General features: G+C 34.8%; 1 protein-coding gene across 3 annotated transcripts in view; it reads left to right on the top strand.

The window, feature by feature from the left end:
- CSMD3 (CUB and Sushi multiple domains 3) overlaps positions 1-18,964 on the top strand; it is a 581,587-nt gene that overhangs the window by 254,040 nt on the left and 308,583 nt on the right. For all 3 annotated transcript variants that reach the window (XM_059467476.1, XM_059467484.1, XM_059467493.1), the window contains 2 exons: positions 8,006-8,130; positions 10,372-10,493. In XM_059467476.1, coding sequence (XP_059323459.1) covers positions 8,006-8,130; positions 10,372-10,493 — 247 coding nt within the window. The remainder of the gene's footprint in view (positions 1-8,005; positions 8,131-10,371; positions 10,494-18,964) is intronic.

Consider the following 18,964-nt stretch of genomic DNA (forward strand, 5'->3'; position numbering starts at 1 on the left):
AGTTTTCATTCTGGCCTATACCTGGCTGAAAGATAAATAGCACACTTTCACCTTTTCCTTCATGAAGTCACTGTCTCTGTAATGAAGGAAATAGCTTGAATTTAAGCTTGACTCTTTATTCCTTTCTGAAAAGAAAGTACAATTCCAATTGCAATGCCTTCATTTGAAAACATAATATTTTGAAGAAGGGTTTAGATCTATCTCTACTAACATCAATCAAAATTTGATTTCTGTACAATTTAATATATTATAGAGAAGAACATGCTCTTGTCACATCTCCTTAGCTTTCTTTAAATGTGAAGGTGTAGGTTTGGAAGCATTGTATTGCAGTTTTACTTCTGTTCTGATTAAAAACACTACCTGCTCTCAGCACATTAATTTCCTCTTACATGGTTCTTGCACAGATTTACAAAATCTCTAATGCAAGCTCTTAGACAAACTAGAGCATTCCATGACATTATTTGGGGCCTGTAATTCCATGTTTGTCCTTTTGGATATTTTTTCTAACATTAAAATTCCCCATAGCTGTATTTTGGGGTATTAAAGGCATTGTTTCTGATGCTAGATGCATATTTGAGCATACAAGGTTTTTGCATGTTGAAATAAAGTCAAGAAGACTTATAGCTGCCAGCTTTTCGTGTATTGAAAAAAAAAATTCTACTTCAGAAAGAAAACTTCCCATCCATCCCTAGGAGTTTCTTAAAATTTCAGATACAATAGTGATTATTCAGCTAGAATTTACAATTTTACTTTACTTGTCAACCACTGCAATAAAATCTTTTTAAATCTAATAATAAGTCTTTCTCACGTGTCCAGTTTTATAATGAATGCCGCTATGTAAAGATATAAGATGTAATAGATCAAAGAGATAAAAGTTTTCACATGGTTTTGTTTCTACTTTTCGTTATTTCTAGTGGAATAAACATATCCATATTCATATCCTGAATTATCCTGTAACAGGCGTTTTTTTATAAGGCATACATGTTCCTTCATCACCATCTCAAAGTTCTATCTTCATGGGATGAATCAACCAGGCCATCTCTATCCCTCTACCTCTGTAGTGTGGTCCCACTAGGATTTAAAGATTTAAAGAATTCTGATCAAACCTGTATCACAACAAAGCAGTAAAAACTGTTGTAAAAAAATGCTGGTATAGTCTTAAAAATATACATTCTACTGACAGAAGGAAGAATATGAAGTTTATGATAAGGACATAACAAGTCCACGTAAGTCACCAAAAGGTTGAATTACAATATAGTTAATGATTATATCATCTTTCATTTTATATAATAAATTAATTTGTAGTTCTTTTCTTTGGAAGAATGAAATTCAGAATTAATTGACTAGATTGACTAGAAGTTTCACATTTGATTTTTCTTAAATCTTCTCTGAATCACCTATCCTTCTCTGCAGATATGCAAGGTGAGCTTCTAGACTTGGAAACTTGAAGCCAAACATCCTAAAAATGAATCAAACTTGGTTTGCAGCTTGAGATATGAGTCTAGTTTATGGGGGATTTGTGCACCTATCACATTTTAACTGTTAAGTGGATCCTTTGTCAAGAACAAGTGTCTGACAGTACAAGCTTTGCAAGAAAAGATTGCACTTTTTTTTTAAAAATGACTTACTAATGACTTCCATTGTGTCAGGAAATTTAGTCATCAGTTTAGTTGTTTTCGGCACACAGTAAGGATTTTTCTTGGTCAGAAATTTGGAAGATTTAGATATTCTAACATTATATCATGGAATCCTAGCATTTTGCAGTAATATTTCCATGTACAAACTTATCTGTGAAAATGTTCCTATGGATGTTCTTGAGAGAGAGGCTGTGACAGCTTAGGTCTCATACAGTGACTCAAAGACAACAGTAGAACTTATCTGTAGCTTGCACATAAAAAATATATGGATCAGCAGTGTGTAAAAAGTTGCCAGGTTAAAAAAAATCACTGTTCTTAATATTGAAAACTTACATGTCTTTACTTTCTTTTGCTGCAGACAGAAGAAAAAATATATGTGTTGATCATGTCTTTATGCTAGGATTAAAATATATCCTATTGCTAAATTAAAAATTTGATAGAGAGGGACTTTAAGAACTGATTAATTATTTCTGGCTGTACATTTTCTTCTATGACTAAAAAGAGTGTCCTCTCTCAAATTTGTTCAGTTGCAGGCATAAAATCATGAAGATGGTTTTGATTCCTTGCATAATTGATTACTTTTCAATAATAATTTTAAAAACTTATCAAATAATGGAGAAGAAGAACCCAAAATGAGGTAGTTTGCCACAGAAATGCCAACTGTTACAATAATACTATTTAGTATAAACTTCACATGAAGTTCAAAATTTTAAACTTTCTCATCCTTTAGAGGTCCTATAGTTCATTTTGGACTCTTACTGCTTTTATTTTCTGCTGTTTAAAGAGAAATCACAAATTTGAGGCAAATGATGAAAATTTTAAAAACAGATACGAACTTAAAATTTTGTTCAGATTTGTATACTAACTCCCTTATTTGATACTTGTTTATACATTTTCCTAATAAAAATATATCCAAAATTTGGGGTTTTTATGAAAATGCAAACCTAATGGCAATCATCTTTTGTCTTATTAGAAACAGGAATTTGCAGATAAAGTTACTGAAAGACACTCAGGTCAAGCATTCATTTTTTGAGTTATGAACTGCTGTAGTGCATTATGTTATATAATGCAAAAGTTTTGCATTAATTCAGGACAAATTAAGCAGTTTATGTGAGTCATAGAAATATTGATTGGAAGGTCCTTCAGAAGGCATCCAGTCCATCCTCCTGCCCAATGCAGGACTAGTCAGATCAGCTCTGGCTTTGTTTAGATAATCCTGAAAACTCCAAGGATTAAAGATTTAACAAGAGTTTGTGTATGCTGTTCCAGTTCTGCTCTCCTTTATTGAAGGAAATTTCTTGTAAAGTAAAATCTGAATCTTCCAAATTGTCCCTTGTATAATATCTGGCACATTTAGAAAAGTTTGGCTTCATTATCTTTGTAATGGATCCTGAAATTGTTATGGTCTGCTATTAGATAGTACCTTAGCTTTTTCTTTGTCAGACTAATTTGTCAGTATCAGACCTTATGTTGATTTCCTGTCGCTCAGATTATTACTGTCCACTAGCTGAATATGAAGAGATTGAATTCTTACTCTTTAAGAACAGCTGCCAAGCAGATTTTTCTTATATATTGATTCCGTGTGTGTTTTGTCAGCTCTCAAAGCCCACTGCTGTAAAAAGTCCTCTCAGAAATGTTGTTGATGTTGAGCACTGAGATACTGAGCACTGCTACATCTACCACTGGGCTGTGCAGCCAGTCATTTTGTCATAGAAGACAATGAAGTTGATCAAGCATGACTCAACTTTGGTAAATTTGTGTATGTGCTCTTGATTTCCTGTTCATGCTTTACCAGAGCACATGTTCTTTCCAGAGATCAATGTAAGATTCCTAGCATCTCCTTGCCCTTTGTAAAAGTTCATGTAATGTTAGCCTTTCTATGATCAGTCAGAACATCTCATTATGGTTTTTCGTAGATGATACCCACCTTGCACAGACTCAGGGAGATTTTTCAGCAGCCTTTGGTGAAAGATATCTGGCCACCTGGCCTTGAATACAGCTGTTTGCTTTTTCCTGTTGTTTCCAAGTATTGGCTGTCCCTCTACTTCACAAATTATGTCATGATACCTAGGAGCACATCTGCTGTAGAAATTGATGAAGAAAAGGCATTTTGTGCTTCTGCCTTTTCCATATTGGATTTCAGCACCACAAGATTGCTTCATCCATTTACAAATGAACCCAGATTGTATATAAACTTGCTTTTGTGACTAATATACCCAAAGAAGCATTTTTGCTTTACCAGTGTGCCTTACTAGTCTTAGCTTTAGCTAGGGTTTCATTCAAAAGTCTAATTTAGTTACCCAGAGACTACTAAATTAGTAGATCCAGTTCAGTAATGACCAGAAGATGTGCTACAAATGATTCCTGTATTCTAAAGGTTTTCTCTGAGCATTAACTTTTCATCACTTTGTGTTAGCATACTGAATTCAATTGCCATTGACTGCATCCACAAACAATTTTTTTAAATGAATATATTCTGATTCTGAAATTTTATGAGATTTTCATTCTATCCTTGATATTTTTTTCTTTTTCTATTTATACAATATGTATATCTATATTGTATACCATAATGAACAGCTTCATAATTATATCATGCTTCAGTTTTCTTGAGATTTTCAAAGCAGAAATAGTCTACTTTTAGGGGACTTCATCTAGTAAGCAGTTTGGACCAAATGTAAGTCAGGACATCAAACTATCCTTATTTTTTCACACTATTTTTGGTCATTTGTTCCCACAATCTGTTTTCGGACTACTCTACCAGTTTTATCTAAAATAATACCTTCCCACAGTTCAGAGGTTCCCCTAAAACCAGCTTCCACAATCTGATTTTCTCACTCCACAATATTTAGTTCTCTAACATACCAGAAGGCTGAGATCAGATCTCTCACATGTCCTCCTACAGTACCTCTGTATATGTAATAGATGTCATCAATTTTATCCTATCAAGGTTCTGTCTTTGTCCTATACCACAATCCTTCCATCATCTGAGATCCTGTCAAAGAGAAAGAAAATAAAAACTTAAAACCCTACTGAAATTGTTGCTATGTCACACATCACACAAACCCTCATCAAACTCTTGGCCTATCTTTTATTTCATTTTGTTTTAGAGCTAATATTTTTTCCTGGTAATTTGCATGTCCTGTTTGAATCTTCATCATATTCACTTCATGGGCCTCATGCACCTGCCAATGGAGGGAAGTGACATTTTACCCTTTTTGTAGTCAAGCAATCAAACTGATTTTAGAGAAAGATGAATTTCTAACTGAATAACTCTAGCTCACATATTAAAGGTATTGGAAAATATTGTCATCAGAAACAAGAAGAATCTCTCCTTTGATCGCTGTGTCGGTCATTCACTTAAGAGTTGGACTCCATGATCCCTGTGGGTACCTTCCAACTCAGAATATTCTACGATTTTGTGATTCTCTGACACTAGAAAATTTGGAAAGAATTGGAAGAATTTCCATTTTTAAGAGTGTATAGACAGATAATGGCAGCAAAATATTAAAAAATGGTAATCTTGACTATGCTTTTCAGTTCCTCAGGGACACATTTTCTTAATATTTTCTTGACAAGCTCTCTATTATTGTCTTTTTTTAGTTGATCTTCCATAGGAACTAATCTCCTGCTCTTCTATTTTCTTTCTTAGACTGGTACTTTATGATCTGCTTATCTAATTGCCCTTAGTAGGTCTCACTCACACAGCATATATGTCAAAGATTTTGTAAATTATCCAGTCCCACTCTGAGTCCAGTCATATGCTTATGGTCATATGCTATTAAATATCAGTTTAATATCAAAACTAATTCGGACAAGTAAAGTGGACTTCATAAATTTATACTTTTGTAGATGATAGAAATAATTATCATGCTTGTACAGTCTTCATAATTATTCAGACCTCTGGGATGTTTGCCTGTTACAGTTGCTTTTTTTTAACCAAGAGTTTAATTTTATTTGTAAATGGTGTACTTCCTGCTCAGCATTTCCTCTTTAAATCACTCCATGGCTAGTTAAAGGAAATATATTACCGTGTTATTTTTCTTCATGTGTTCCTTTTTCTTTTCCTGATAATAAAGATCCTCATGTTTTCTCAGCATGACTTTCTGAAGGAGATGATTATGAAAATCTAATCTTGAGAAAGATATTCGTGTCTTCCCAATTGCTATCCCTTGAACTTTCCTAACCATATAGTCCCTGTAGCAGCTGTGCATAACTTTTTAAATTAGTTATAGACAATCTTTGTGTTTCATAGTTTTGAACTATCCTCCAACTCTGTGATCTGCCTGCTGGGTCTTTTTCCTCAGTCACCTATAAAAGCCTTTTATCCTTACATTGCAAGGGCCTTTACATTATATTTACTTTCTTTATTTCAGTTTTTCACTTTTATATCTCCTTTTTTGGTGGATTCTGCAGCTTTTCTTTATCCCATTCTTTCACAAAAATTCTTAGTCAAACAGGAACTGTTTTGGAACAGTTTATAGAGCTGTTACCCACTGTCAAATCCTCCTTTTCTGAGATATCTGTTCAGGTGACTGTATCATCTTTCATGTCCTCATTTTCTTAGTATCTATGTCCCTGTAAGGCCCAGGTACTTCCCAGATTTCATCAACTATTTTGTGCTAACACTGTTCTTTTTTAAATATCTAACATTTCTAACTCCCTTAAGTTAATTCTTTTTCTGATAAGTATCAATTTTCTTTAGCAGCTTTTTTCATCATAGATTAATAGATTACCTGAAAAAAGTTATTCTCTGGATTGTGCACTCAGCCTTTTTCTTTTTCTCTCTGCCTTTGTGAATTGAAGAATTGCAACACTAAAATGGCCTTCCATCCATCCATGGTCAGATAACTACATGGCTTACAGTGTTATACAGGAAGGCTGCTATATCAAACTCTTGGGGAGTTACTGCACATTAAATCTTAAAATACCTAGAGAATTGCATTCAGAGTGTAGCCAAGATCTTGTAAGTCATATGTGTGTATAAAGCATTTTACACTTTGCAGCTGTGGCAGACAAGCCTTTAAAAACAGCAGGCTGAAATTATGAAGTGTGAGGTACTGATATCAGAGAAAGGCCTGATGTATTGGCTATTTTCAGCTATAATCAGGATTTGAAACCATAATGATATTTAAAGGAAAAAACTTAAGAATATACATTTATATATTGATTTATTCAACTTTTCTGGACTGAACAGCTCTTTTCCCTCTTCCCACCTACCCCCAATCCTCCTCTCAGAAAAACTTAACAAACAACAATAAAAAACAAACAAAACCAACCAACAAAAACAAACAAAAAATGAACCCAACAAACAAACAACAAAACAAAACAAACAACCAAAAACATTTTTCTGGACTTCTTGTTTTGTCCTGAGCTGTTTCCAGCACCAGATGTCAGCTTCATATGAGAAAGTATAAAACCTTTTCAAGCCAGCATTATAACTTCATAAATTATCACACCTAAACACCTCCAAATATGTTTCTAGAACTCTTTTATTTTCTTCCATTAATTTGAGAAACATATGCCAGCTAAATGAGCAAATCCTCACATTCTAGTAACTTTCATTTCTTGTAACTTATCTAGTAGATGTTACATTTAAAATCTTTTTACTTGCAAGAGTACAGCGACCACTTCTATGAAGTTGATTTCACTGCAAGTTTAATTAAAATCTTGACCTTCTAAACAAAATATAAAACAGTGCTATAATTAGTATTCTTAAAATAATACAAATTAATATATTATACTTTTAATAATAATATATTATTTTTTAAATACAAGAAACATTATTAATATCTAGCCCTTTTTCTCTGGTATTATGCTCCACCTTCCAATGCCCTCCAGCTCAAAAGCACTAGATTTTCTCAAGAACAATCAGGGCTGGAAGACATTGACGGCATATTATTTATGTACTGAGGTTTTCACTGGGAGAAATAAAATGTTTATAATAGGAACTTCTCTTTCAGTCTTGCAGTTGACCTTTTGCCTTTTCTTCTAGGTGATTCCCTTATCACTTTCCCATTCTTTCCTAGCTTCAATGAACATAAATAACTATTTTTAGTTACACAATGTCTATATTTGTCAAATTTTTACTGTATGGAGGTCTGAAGTTAGGTCAGAAAATAGTCACCTGACCTCCAAAGGACTGTTAAAAGAGACAAACCAGCTCCAGCCAAAGTAGGCCCAGGGAGGGCTGAACAGTGTGCACTATCAGACTAGTACATGGCCTTCAGCATTTTACTATTGAGAGCAGAAATTTCTGGATTACACATTAGTATTGTTTGTCAGGACTATCATATCTAAAGGAATAGGAACAATGGACTGCTATCTATTTGCTAAAAATTGCTTATTTTTATGTCATTGTTTGATTTTAGCTTGGGAGCAACGGTACAGTTCTCCTGTGATGAAGATTATGTGCTACAAGGTTCCAAAAGTATCACCTGTCAGAGGATAGCTGAAGTTTTTGCTGCATGGAGTGATCATAGGCCTGTGTGTAAAGGTAAACAGAAATTCTTACCTTCACAGTGATTATTCCATTTGGCATCTATCCATTGTTTGATAGCCAATCCTATTCAATTTTTTGTAAGTATCTGAAATTTTAATCCTAGTGTCCTCACTTTCTTAATAAAAAAAGATTCTCCTACGCTGTTTTGTTTAACATGAACTTTGTATTTCAGCATGCTTGCTTCAGTAGGCGACTTACATTATAAATTTTGCTTCATAAGGAGCTGACACAAACCTATCACACCCTAATTATTAGAACTTATCAAGATGGATATCAAAATCGCAGTGATTAAATATAAAACCAGTAATTCATCAAGCTTCCTCATTACACATTTTATAAGCAGATAAGAAATTCTTGAGTTTATAACAGGTAAGTAGTGGAGTAACAAGTTTACACCTGGTTTTGACCCCAAGCAAATGGATAAAGGGCAAAAAATTCAGTGAAAGAAGAAAAGCACAAAATAATTTTGCTGAAAATATTTGATGACCTAATACAGCAGCAAGTGGTATGATGAATACCTGAATCATGGAATGAAAGTATTAGTGTGTAGGTACAGATCAGATATTAATATATAATGAAATTATTAATGCACACAAGTACACAGAATTTGTCCTAATCACAACAGGGTTTTCTTTTCTGGATTTCAAACTTAAAGTACTGGAATCAAGTGTCTGTTAGGAATATTTAAAATCAGTATAAATAATAGACATTGTGTGTCAAAGACAGATTTCATTCCACTGTAGAACAACATGGTTCCTTTGAGACCTTCACTATGAGGCTACACCAAGAAAAGGCAGCAAACAGAGCTCATAACTCTTCTGTAGCACACAGGCAAAGGAGCTGTGCTTTACATCCCAACTCTGCCCCAAAGGATGGACTCACATGTTCAGATGGAGCAGCAAATTTTCTAGAACACTCACTGTTTTTCCTCTCCTGACTTACTTCCCACATACAAGCTGCAAGAAGTCATGCAATTTCTTATTAAATATATAGACAAAAATGCTTGGCATTAGTGTTACTGGTGACCCTAATGTGTTCAGCAGCTGATCCTAAATGAGGAGCCTTCCTCTCACCTCTCTACCCTCTACTTCCTTTCAAGGAGCTGGTGTGACTTTGAACACACTCATCACCAGAGAACTGCTTCTCTGAGGGTGGTACATTCTTTCTAGAGAGTAATGTCAGTGAAGGAACAAGCCTTCATCCAGCAGCAGCTGCATCCTGTGTCCAGTATTGATCAAATACATATGCTATGTGAAAGTGCAGTGCAACTCTCGGATTATTTCACATATCTAAGTGTCAATTTGTTTTATTCAATTATGCAAGGCAGTCTGTCAGAATACAGTGGAAGAAATAGTTCTTTAGCTTTTGCAGTTTATGTGGTGTCATAATAATCACTGGAGAAATAGGATGGGCTCATGTTTAGTTGAGGTTTCTTGTCAGTTTTACATCTTAATACATGAAAAGTTAACCAGTAGGGCATTCAGCAAAGATCTGAATATCAAGGAAAGAACTATAAAAGTGTTATTGACTTCAACAGACTAGGAATTTAGTGCCTTGAAAGTGTCACTTGAAAGCACAAAGGACACAGTTTATATCCTTTGTATTATTCATGACAGAGATGCAAGCTATGTAAATAAGAATATTTTTTTTACTGACATGCTATTGTAAATAACCATACAGACTTTGAATTGAAAATAAATACCCTTTGTAATCTTTAGAAATAGATAACACTGTTTTGTGTTAGTCTAACTTTTACAAGATTCATTTAAATTTTTCAGTGCTTTGGTCGTTGATTCAATGGTTGTACAGGGGTTATAGAAGAAAAAAATGCTGACATGCCATACATCAACACATATGCACAAAAAACCCACCTATGCACAGTGATAAAGGTTTCTACTATTTAAATTTGTCTTTCAAGACACTAGTGAAGGTGGAATAAGTTAGTCTTTGAACAATTTTAAAAATAAATAGGGCAGATTCTGATACTGTATTTACTGTTTTTCCTCAAAATACTTTCAACATTTTTTAAGATTATAAGTTTAGACACAAGAAATCTATTTTATTTTGCCAGAATAATTAAACGTGAATGTTCTATTCTCTTGTAAAAGGTGGTTCTGTTTCTGTCCAGTGGTATTTTAATTCCTCATACCTTGATTAGTGTAAGTTAGAGATCAGTTTATGAACCTGCTACATGTGTTTTCCATGTGAATTAAAAGATGAACTTTCTTTTTGCAGTCAAAACTTGTGGATCCAATCTTCAGGGGCCTGGAGGCACTTTCACATCACCCAATTTTCCATTTCAATATGACAGCAATGCTCAATGTGTGTGGGTCATCACAGCTATCAATACCAATAAGGTAAGTTTAACATTCTGGCTTTTCTTGAAAAAAAACCCCAAAACAAACAAATCCCTCCCTCCACCTCCACCCCCCCAACCCTAAACCAACCAAACAAAGCACACATTGACCATAACACTTTTCACTAATACGATTTATCTCTACAGTCCAGATTTTGTACTAGGTGCATTTCAGATATTTTTAAGAAATGTCTGACACCAGATGACTATGGACAGATGTTAAAACCTCTTGTTTCCCCTAAGATAGTTTTAGTTTTTGTATGCCACGTAGATACTCTCATGTTTTTTATGTCATTCTCCAACTTAATTCCCAGAAGCAACTCTCCAATGGTATGAGGCAATTTCATGGGCCCACTAGTATTGTGTTATAAGTGGAAGAGCTATTTTGTGTGTGTTTATATCATGTTTGGCCTTTGACTGTGTGAGAAATCACTGAAGTTCCTGAATTCACTTTCCCTTTGTGAGGAACTGCTTTGAAGATGTTTATCCTATTGTCTGAACCATTGTAATAAAATCCCATGTACTTTATACCTACACTTTAAAGCAAAAGTACTGAGAGTTCTGATAATGTCAAATGAGTCAAAGTGGAGCAATTAAGCTAAGTTATGACACCAGTTGTCTTTAATCTCAAGAACTAAACACCTGGAAGCAATGGCTATATTCTATTTGCAGGTGTATCATTTTGCGTGAACTGAGTGTAATGGACTTGTTTAGACGTAATAAAACATAAATTAGCTGTGCAGCTCAGGAATGTCTTATGAAAGACTATCATCATCTGTGTTTTCTGGTACAAGGATATGTTTTACCTCTAAATTTTGTTTTATATTGCCATCTGCATCACACTCCATTAACTGCTCAGATAGGCCTATAAGGCCCGCTCCTTTACACCTGAATTCATTAGAGGACTCAGTGAAAACCTGACTATTTTCAAAATTTCAAAACCCTTTTAGCTACACTGGTGTATTTTTCACTCTAATTCTGCAAAGTCCTGTGTGGAAGCCATCTTTATGTTCCACTTCAGTAAAGGAAAAAAGGATATTTATACAACTGATTAGAATTTTATAATCAAAATTATAAATGTGTTTAGGGAGGAGGTAATTTTTTTGTTTGATCCTTGTTCCCAGGACTACTAATCAAATTAATCCAATTTATAGGTCATAAAAAAAGTGTGAACAGTTCTTGAAAAATTATTCAGTCTCTGTTCCACAGATGGGCAAAAAGTTGAAAAGTAATATTAAAGATTTCTCATCCCAAAGAATTTTCCTATTTTTATTTCTTTAATTAAAAACTGCTTGTGAGCAAGATGAAATCTGTATACATGTCTAGAATTTCTGAAAGTTTTGTCAAATGTGCCAGCTGAATTTAGTATCATACCATTTGAGGAAATGAAACACAGCTACCACACATTGTACAAGTTCTCTAAATGGACTGAAAATCTTCAATGAGCAGTTGAATGAATTTAAGACCCATTAGGCCATACTTTGCACCAAAGGCATGTCTACATAAAAAAAAGAAAGGCCAAATAAGATTTAGACATTCCACCATTGGTAGAAGGAAACCCTTGAGCTCACAAACTGGTACATATTTACTGGCAAGTCACAGGTGACTGCAGCTTTAAGATTTTAATGACCTGGAGCTTGTTAAGGATTACATTTTGCTGGTGATATTCATGTCTTAATGCTGCCTTCCTTCTCCCTCCCTGCCAATTCACAAGATGGTGACACAATGTTAGCTCAAAACCTCAGAACTTTGCTTTTACCAAAATTATTTTTATGGGAATATTTAAAAACATTATTACTCAAATTTCAGTCTTATTTTCCTTTGAAATTTCCACTTTCTGAATTTATAGAACTGCAGAAAATTAATTGAATAAATGTTTTGTCTCTGGTTGTCAGTGTGGTTGACAGAGTTACAGAATGATTGAGGTTGGAACGAACCTCTGGAAATCTTGTAGTTGAACTCCACTGCTCAAGCAGAACCGCCTAGAAGCAGCTGCCCAGACTTTGACATCTCAGAAGATGGTGTCCCCATAACCTCTCTGGGCAACCTGAGCTAGTGCTTGCTCACCCCACAGGGGAAACTATTTCCTGATGTTCAGAAGGAACCTCCTGTGTTTTAGTCTCTGCCCTCCAGTCCTGCCACTGGTCCCCACTGGAAAGAGTTTTGTTTCATCTTCTTTACATCCTCCCATCAGGAGTTTATAGACATTGAGATTCAGTGATCCTCTTCTTCTTTAGTGTAAGCAGGCTGAGCTGTCTCAACCTTACATGAAAGAAGTTCCAATCCCTTAATCTTTTTAGTGCCCCTTCACTGCACTTACTCTAGTACCTTCCTGTCTTGCTTGTACTGGGCAGGTGCAATTGTTTTCCTTTCTCTCAAAACACTTGAAAAAAACCCAAGTTATTCCACATATAAAAATTCCAATTCTAATGAAAATAAAATTGGCCCTCTCTTTAGTCAGAGATCATTCCTGCTATAGTTCAAATAAAATGTGCTTAAGCTTTATTCTACACTGATTTTTTTTTTCATGAAACTGTAAATACTGCAAAATAGCATATGATCATATGAAAACTTTCCTAGTACCCGAACAGTTCCATATTCTTATATGGAACACCATATAAGAATACACACAGTTTTAATACTTGGAGATGAATCAGAACTCCTATATTTAACTTCTGGTGGCTTAGCAAAATACTTCAGTATATGTATGCTTCAGTTTGATTTTATTTACAAAGCAGAGTTTCAGTGGCATGAATGGCTACTGTAGGAGTGACTTCTCTAGGAAGAGATCCGAAGTGGCCCCCATATCAGACTGAGACAGTTCCAGCTGACTCCAAGACAGACCCACTATAGGACACCATCAGGCAAGCTGGTGGCATCTCTGTGATAATTTATTTGAGTAAGGGCAAAAAAGGGCTGTACAAGAGCAGCTGAAGGAGGTGAATGAGAATACTCAAGAGAAATAACCACACAGACACTACAGGCAGAGCAGAAGGAGTGGAAGAAGGCACTCCCTGTGCTGGATCAAGGATTCCCCTGGAGCCTCTGTAGGGCACCATTGATGCAGGCTGTCCCCCACAGCTCACAGAGTCCATGTGGGGCAGAGATCCACCTGTGGTATGTGCAGGACATGTGCCTGAAGAGGTGGGTGTGCCTGAAGGAAGCTGTGCCCCCACGGAGAGCCCAAGGTGGATCAGGTTTCTGACAGGACCTGTGACCCCGTGGGAGGAGCACGCTGGAACAGATTTTGAAGAACTGCAGCCTTGTGGGAGAGACCCGTGTTGGAGAAGGGTGTGAAGAACTATTCCCTGTGGGAGGCCTCTAACTCTGGAGCAGGGAAAGAGCATGAGGAGGAAGGAGCAGCACAGATGAAGTGTTACAAACTGACTGCAGCCCCCATTTCACATTCCCCTTTGCCACTTTGGGAGAGAGGAGGGGGCAGAAGAGTCAGGAACAAAAATCTGAATTTGAGCCCATGAAGAAAGGGGTTGGGATGATGGTGGGTTTATATTTGTTCTTATTTGTCATTTTCCTACTCTAATTTTAATTGTCAGTAACTAAAACAAGTTTTCCCTAGATTGAGTTTGTTTTGTCTATGACACTAATTACTGAGCAATCTCCCTGTCCTTATCTTGACCCATGGGCTTTTTCATCCAGCTTTCTCATTCTGTGCTGCTGAGGGGTAGTGATGGAGTTACTTGGTGAGCATCTAACAGGCAGCTAAAGTTAAATTAGCACACCTTGCATATTTATCTGTCCTCTTAAATATTTAAATACTCTGAAGATATAATGTGAAAACAATAATTAAGAACAGGTCACTTATTTAAAATGAGATATGAACATTTAGATACAGCCATAACAAGGAATACCTGTTTGTTGGTGGTACATTAGTATTATACCAGTAATAAGAATACAAAGAAGTAATGTCAGGTTAAGCAAGAAATTTTATTTCAAAGTGTAAGTTGGACACTGTTTCTGAACTTCTGTAATCTACTACTGAAATTGCTGCACTCTGAGTTAGATTCATCATGGGCACATTGTAGTGCTAGGAACTATATTATAATAGTTTCAATATTACCCAGAAAATACTGTTCTTTGCATGGTGTTGGTTGGAATAATAGCTCTTTGATATTGCAATGAAATGCAGATACACAGGAATTATGGAGTTTTTTAACTAAGGAACAGATAAAAGGTTTACAATGTTATCTGGAACAATATTCAGGTATGTTTATAGTTTTCAGAAAAGGTGTCTTGCACTGATTAGAAGAACATTACGTTGTTGAGATTAAAAGAAAAAGAGATCTTTTCACAAGTTAGATCAATTTGTTTTTATGATATATTGAGGAACTTGCATGTATAAAGTCTTTGCTTATATAATCAGTGGTTTAACGTGTTTGGTTTTGATTCATGCTAAAATTGCCTTACTGTTCTGAACACAATATTGCTGGCCTTGTATGACTGCTAGAAGGCATACAAATTGGGAGAAATAATGGGTAAAACAAGTATTCATCGTGTCCTGAAGTAGAATTATAGTGGAGAATTTGTATCATAATTGTAGTGAAGGATCCAGGGGTGGATTTTTGCAATTTTTCGTAATTTTTGCTTTTGTTCTGTGTTGTGAAAATGTATTTTTGGATTTGATGTAGGAAACTTTGTTTTCTGTTTAATTTATTTAGGGATTTTTGGTTGTTCTGAGTGAAGATTTTATTTTGAATATGGATTTTAATGATGTTTTGTGCCTTGAAGTCAAAAACCTCATTGATGTATAAATGAAGATTTGTCATTAAGAGGTTTTTATAATGACTACAACAAATAATGTGATGATATTCATTATAAAATGACAATATTTACAATATTCTACATCACAGCTGTGAGAACCAGGATGACTTCATCATCCTGGTACTTCAGGGATGCTACTGGTTACATACTTTGCAGCAAAATAGCTATGAAACGAAGAATCTTTTAAGGGAGAATGCAATAGATGAAAGACCCTGAAAAGCTCTTTAACTCTAGTATAAATGGCTTTATGCAAGACTGAATCTAGATAATTTTCTCCCAAACTGATTTCAGAAATATGTTTGATAACAGCACCATATAGTTGAATGAAATGTTTCCCACTCAATTATCTGCTTCCTTATCTTTGTACTGCATTATAACAGGTATCTTGCCTCATACATTTAATTAGATATACTGTTCATGCCCAAGCCTTGTTGACAGTGGAGTACGGCCAACTGAAACCCTCAAGCATGGCCAGAGATGAGTTTACTATTGGAAAGTAGAATAAAAATTATTTGTGAAAGGAAAGTCATGTGGATGGACTCCAAATTAAAACTCATTGATGAAGGTGCACTGACACATCTGATGTTATCAGTGAGATCCCCATATTTTCATTGTTCTTGTGCATGTTTTCTGTATTCTTATTCTTATATTAGGATCCTGTTCTCTGGAGCTGATCTGTTTAAGAGAAAACAACTAATTTTTCAATAATTAATATTGTGATTAGAATATTTATAACTATGATGTACAAAGTTCTTAATAATCATTCAGTGGAGAAAGAAATATGAGCAATTGATACATAACTTTACAACAGTGAAATATCGATAGCTGCCTGTATGGTATCACACAAACATATTCTTCAAACCTTCTCGATGCCTTGTACCTTGCTTTGTTGCCCTCTCAGGAGGGAAATTTCAAATTCTCTGTGAAGTTCAGTACCTGCAAATGTCTTTTCCAACAGTATATGATAAAGGAAATTATGGACAGTTTTCCCATTTCTGGGTTGTCCTAATATGTTTTCCATATAGTGTTTTATATACACCAATGAAGTGATTGTTGCCACTTTGATCCATGGCTACCCTGGAATCAACAAAAGCTTTGTTGATGAAAAATAGCAAAGCTTTAATTACAGGGATCTACTTGAAAGAACATTAAGGAAAATCATATCTTTCTGTGGAACTCTGAAGAAGCAACAAAATTTAAACTTTACTCGTCTTCAGCTGTGCTGCACATATTATTAATCCTTGGGTCCCTTGAAAAATTTCTTGTGAATATCTGAACAGAAATGAGAACAGTATTTTCTCAGTTTGGACTCCATTTCATTACATCTTTCACATCTAGTAAGGGAAATACCTGGATATCTTTTGGGATACTGTATAAACTCATCAGTTATGTTCTGGGCCATGCTACGTATTGCCAGTAATTTATTCTGACATTAGGTAATGGGATAATTTTATGTTTACATAAAATTTTGAGTAGTAAACTGTATTTTCAAGATTTAATTCCCATCTCCTCCCCAATTCATTTTCTTGTACGTCTTTTCTCCTAAAAAATTAAAAACTATTTTTCTTTCATTGTTTTGTACGGAAAAAAAAAAAAAAAGGAAGGAAGGACTACAAAATGATGAATTTTAAATTTAATGCCAGGCTAAAGTACCAGTGAAATGTGAATTAGGGATAAAATTAACCATATAAAAATACCAGTGAAATCTGAATTAGGGCTAAAGTTAACCAGAGTTCAAGTCTTGTGGATTATACTTGCTGATTTTTTTCTAATCCAGAGTGGCAGAAACACTGTGGAAAATGTCAGTGCTAGAATGGCAGACTTTCTGACAGATCTCAACCACATTCACACCACCATTCACATATCATTCATCACCAAACATCAAGAAGGAGAAAAATAAGCAAAAGGGTTCCTTTAAAAAAAAAAAATCAAGCTTTTTTTTTTAGAATTGTAAGAAGAAATTATATATGGTAAGCCAACTGCTAAGTTTAGACGGATCAGAAAACTAGGTCCTGGTTAGTTTTGTATGACAGGAATTTTTTTTTTTTAAATTTACCTGTATGTTATCTTTTGTCATCACCATATTCTATCTTGAATGTATTTCAATCATAAAAATCTCCTTACTGCTTGCATAAATACATTCTTTAAAATGTATTCTTTAGAATATAGGTTTTTGAAAGTTTGACAGTGTTCACATTGTTATCCTTTTATCTATTGAATTTTGAAATAATTTTGAAATTAAGAATGGCATGCTTGAGAGCTGGGAGATAGCTGACTTTTGTTTTTGGCCTTAGGGTTCTTTTAATCATTGTACTTGCTAAGGATTTTTAGATTTTGGAAGTTGCGTTTTTTATTTGGTTTGTTGGGTTTTTATGTGGATGTCAGTTGTCTGTTAGGAAATCTATAATCTGAGTTTTGTTGAAATGGCAGAGCTTACTGAAAATTTATAACATCTGTTTCAAATTGCTGTAGTCCTTTACTTTCTAAGAAACTGTCTGAATAATTCAAAGTATCTGGGAAATTCCTCACATGACATTTTCTGCAAGTCTGGAGAATTATACTGAGGGAATATATTGCAACCATTCCTGAAATAATATTAAATATGGTTGTCATTTAATCACTTTGTATTAAAATAGTCTTTTTTTAAAGTATGTTTTTACATTCAATTCTTCCCTTCCTCCTTCCTTATGTCCTTAAGTTGCTGTTTTCTTCCTTCAAGAAAAATGAATCTTTCAATTTCTGAGCTTTCTTGCTTTTAGACCAAGCCAAAAATAAGCAAAAAAATATTCAGAAAAGCATTGAGTATTTACATTTAATTTTCCACAGCTGTGTTTTTTTGTTAACCATGTCAAAACTGTCAGTGGAACATTTCCTAAGCTTGCTGTTAAGCCTAAACCCAGTTGCCATCCATATTTAATCAGGTTAACAGCATAAATCTCAAGCAGGCAGGGTGCTTCAGCATTAATTCAAAGGTCCATTTCATGAAGTTTCTTTTGGTCAGGTCTGTTGGAACAAAGCACACTGCAACTCTTTTTTTCAAGCAAATCCCTCAAACTTGGCATTTCCTAAGCCTAGTGTGAAGTTGTACTGTGGGTGTTACAGTCAGTGAAATGATTAAAAAAGTATGAACATACTCAACATAACTCAAAACTTATATTTTCCACATAATTGTGTTCTTCATCCATTCAGATCAAAAAGGCTGCTCTTGTATTTATCTATATTAGATAATGCATTTTTATCTTATATGAAACTAGAAAGTACAAATGTATATTTTCGTTCCGTTCGGAACACAATAAATTTCTTTGTGGTGTTGGCTACGCTATTCTTCCATATTGTTCGTGTACATTTTGATCCAGTTAAAATATCTGAGTCACATATATACTACAGTTAAAAACTCTTGGAAATATATGTGGACAGAGGGGAGATTATCTCAGCAGAATAAGAGCACAGTAGGAAATCCAGCTATTCCTATGCTAGGAAGCTAACAGGTTTGGCTATGAGGGAACATGCTAAGCTGTTAAAAAAGAGAATTTGGAGTCAGGAAGTCTGTGCAGTAGTAGAGGGATAAATGACTTGTCGCTTCATCCTGAAATTTGGCTATAGGTCTTCATTATGAAAGGAGGACGGGTTCATTATCTTAATTATTGTAAACTTTTTTTCCTGCTATGTCTGTGACTGTAGGAGTGATGTTTC

The sequence above is a fragment of the Ammospiza nelsoni genome, chromosome 1 (genome assembly GCF_027579445.1).
Source record: "Ammospiza nelsoni isolate bAmmNel1 chromosome 1, bAmmNel1.pri, whole genome shotgun sequence".
NCBI classification, from domain to species: Eukaryota; Metazoa; Chordata; class Aves; order Passeriformes; family Passerellidae; genus Ammospiza; species Ammospiza nelsoni.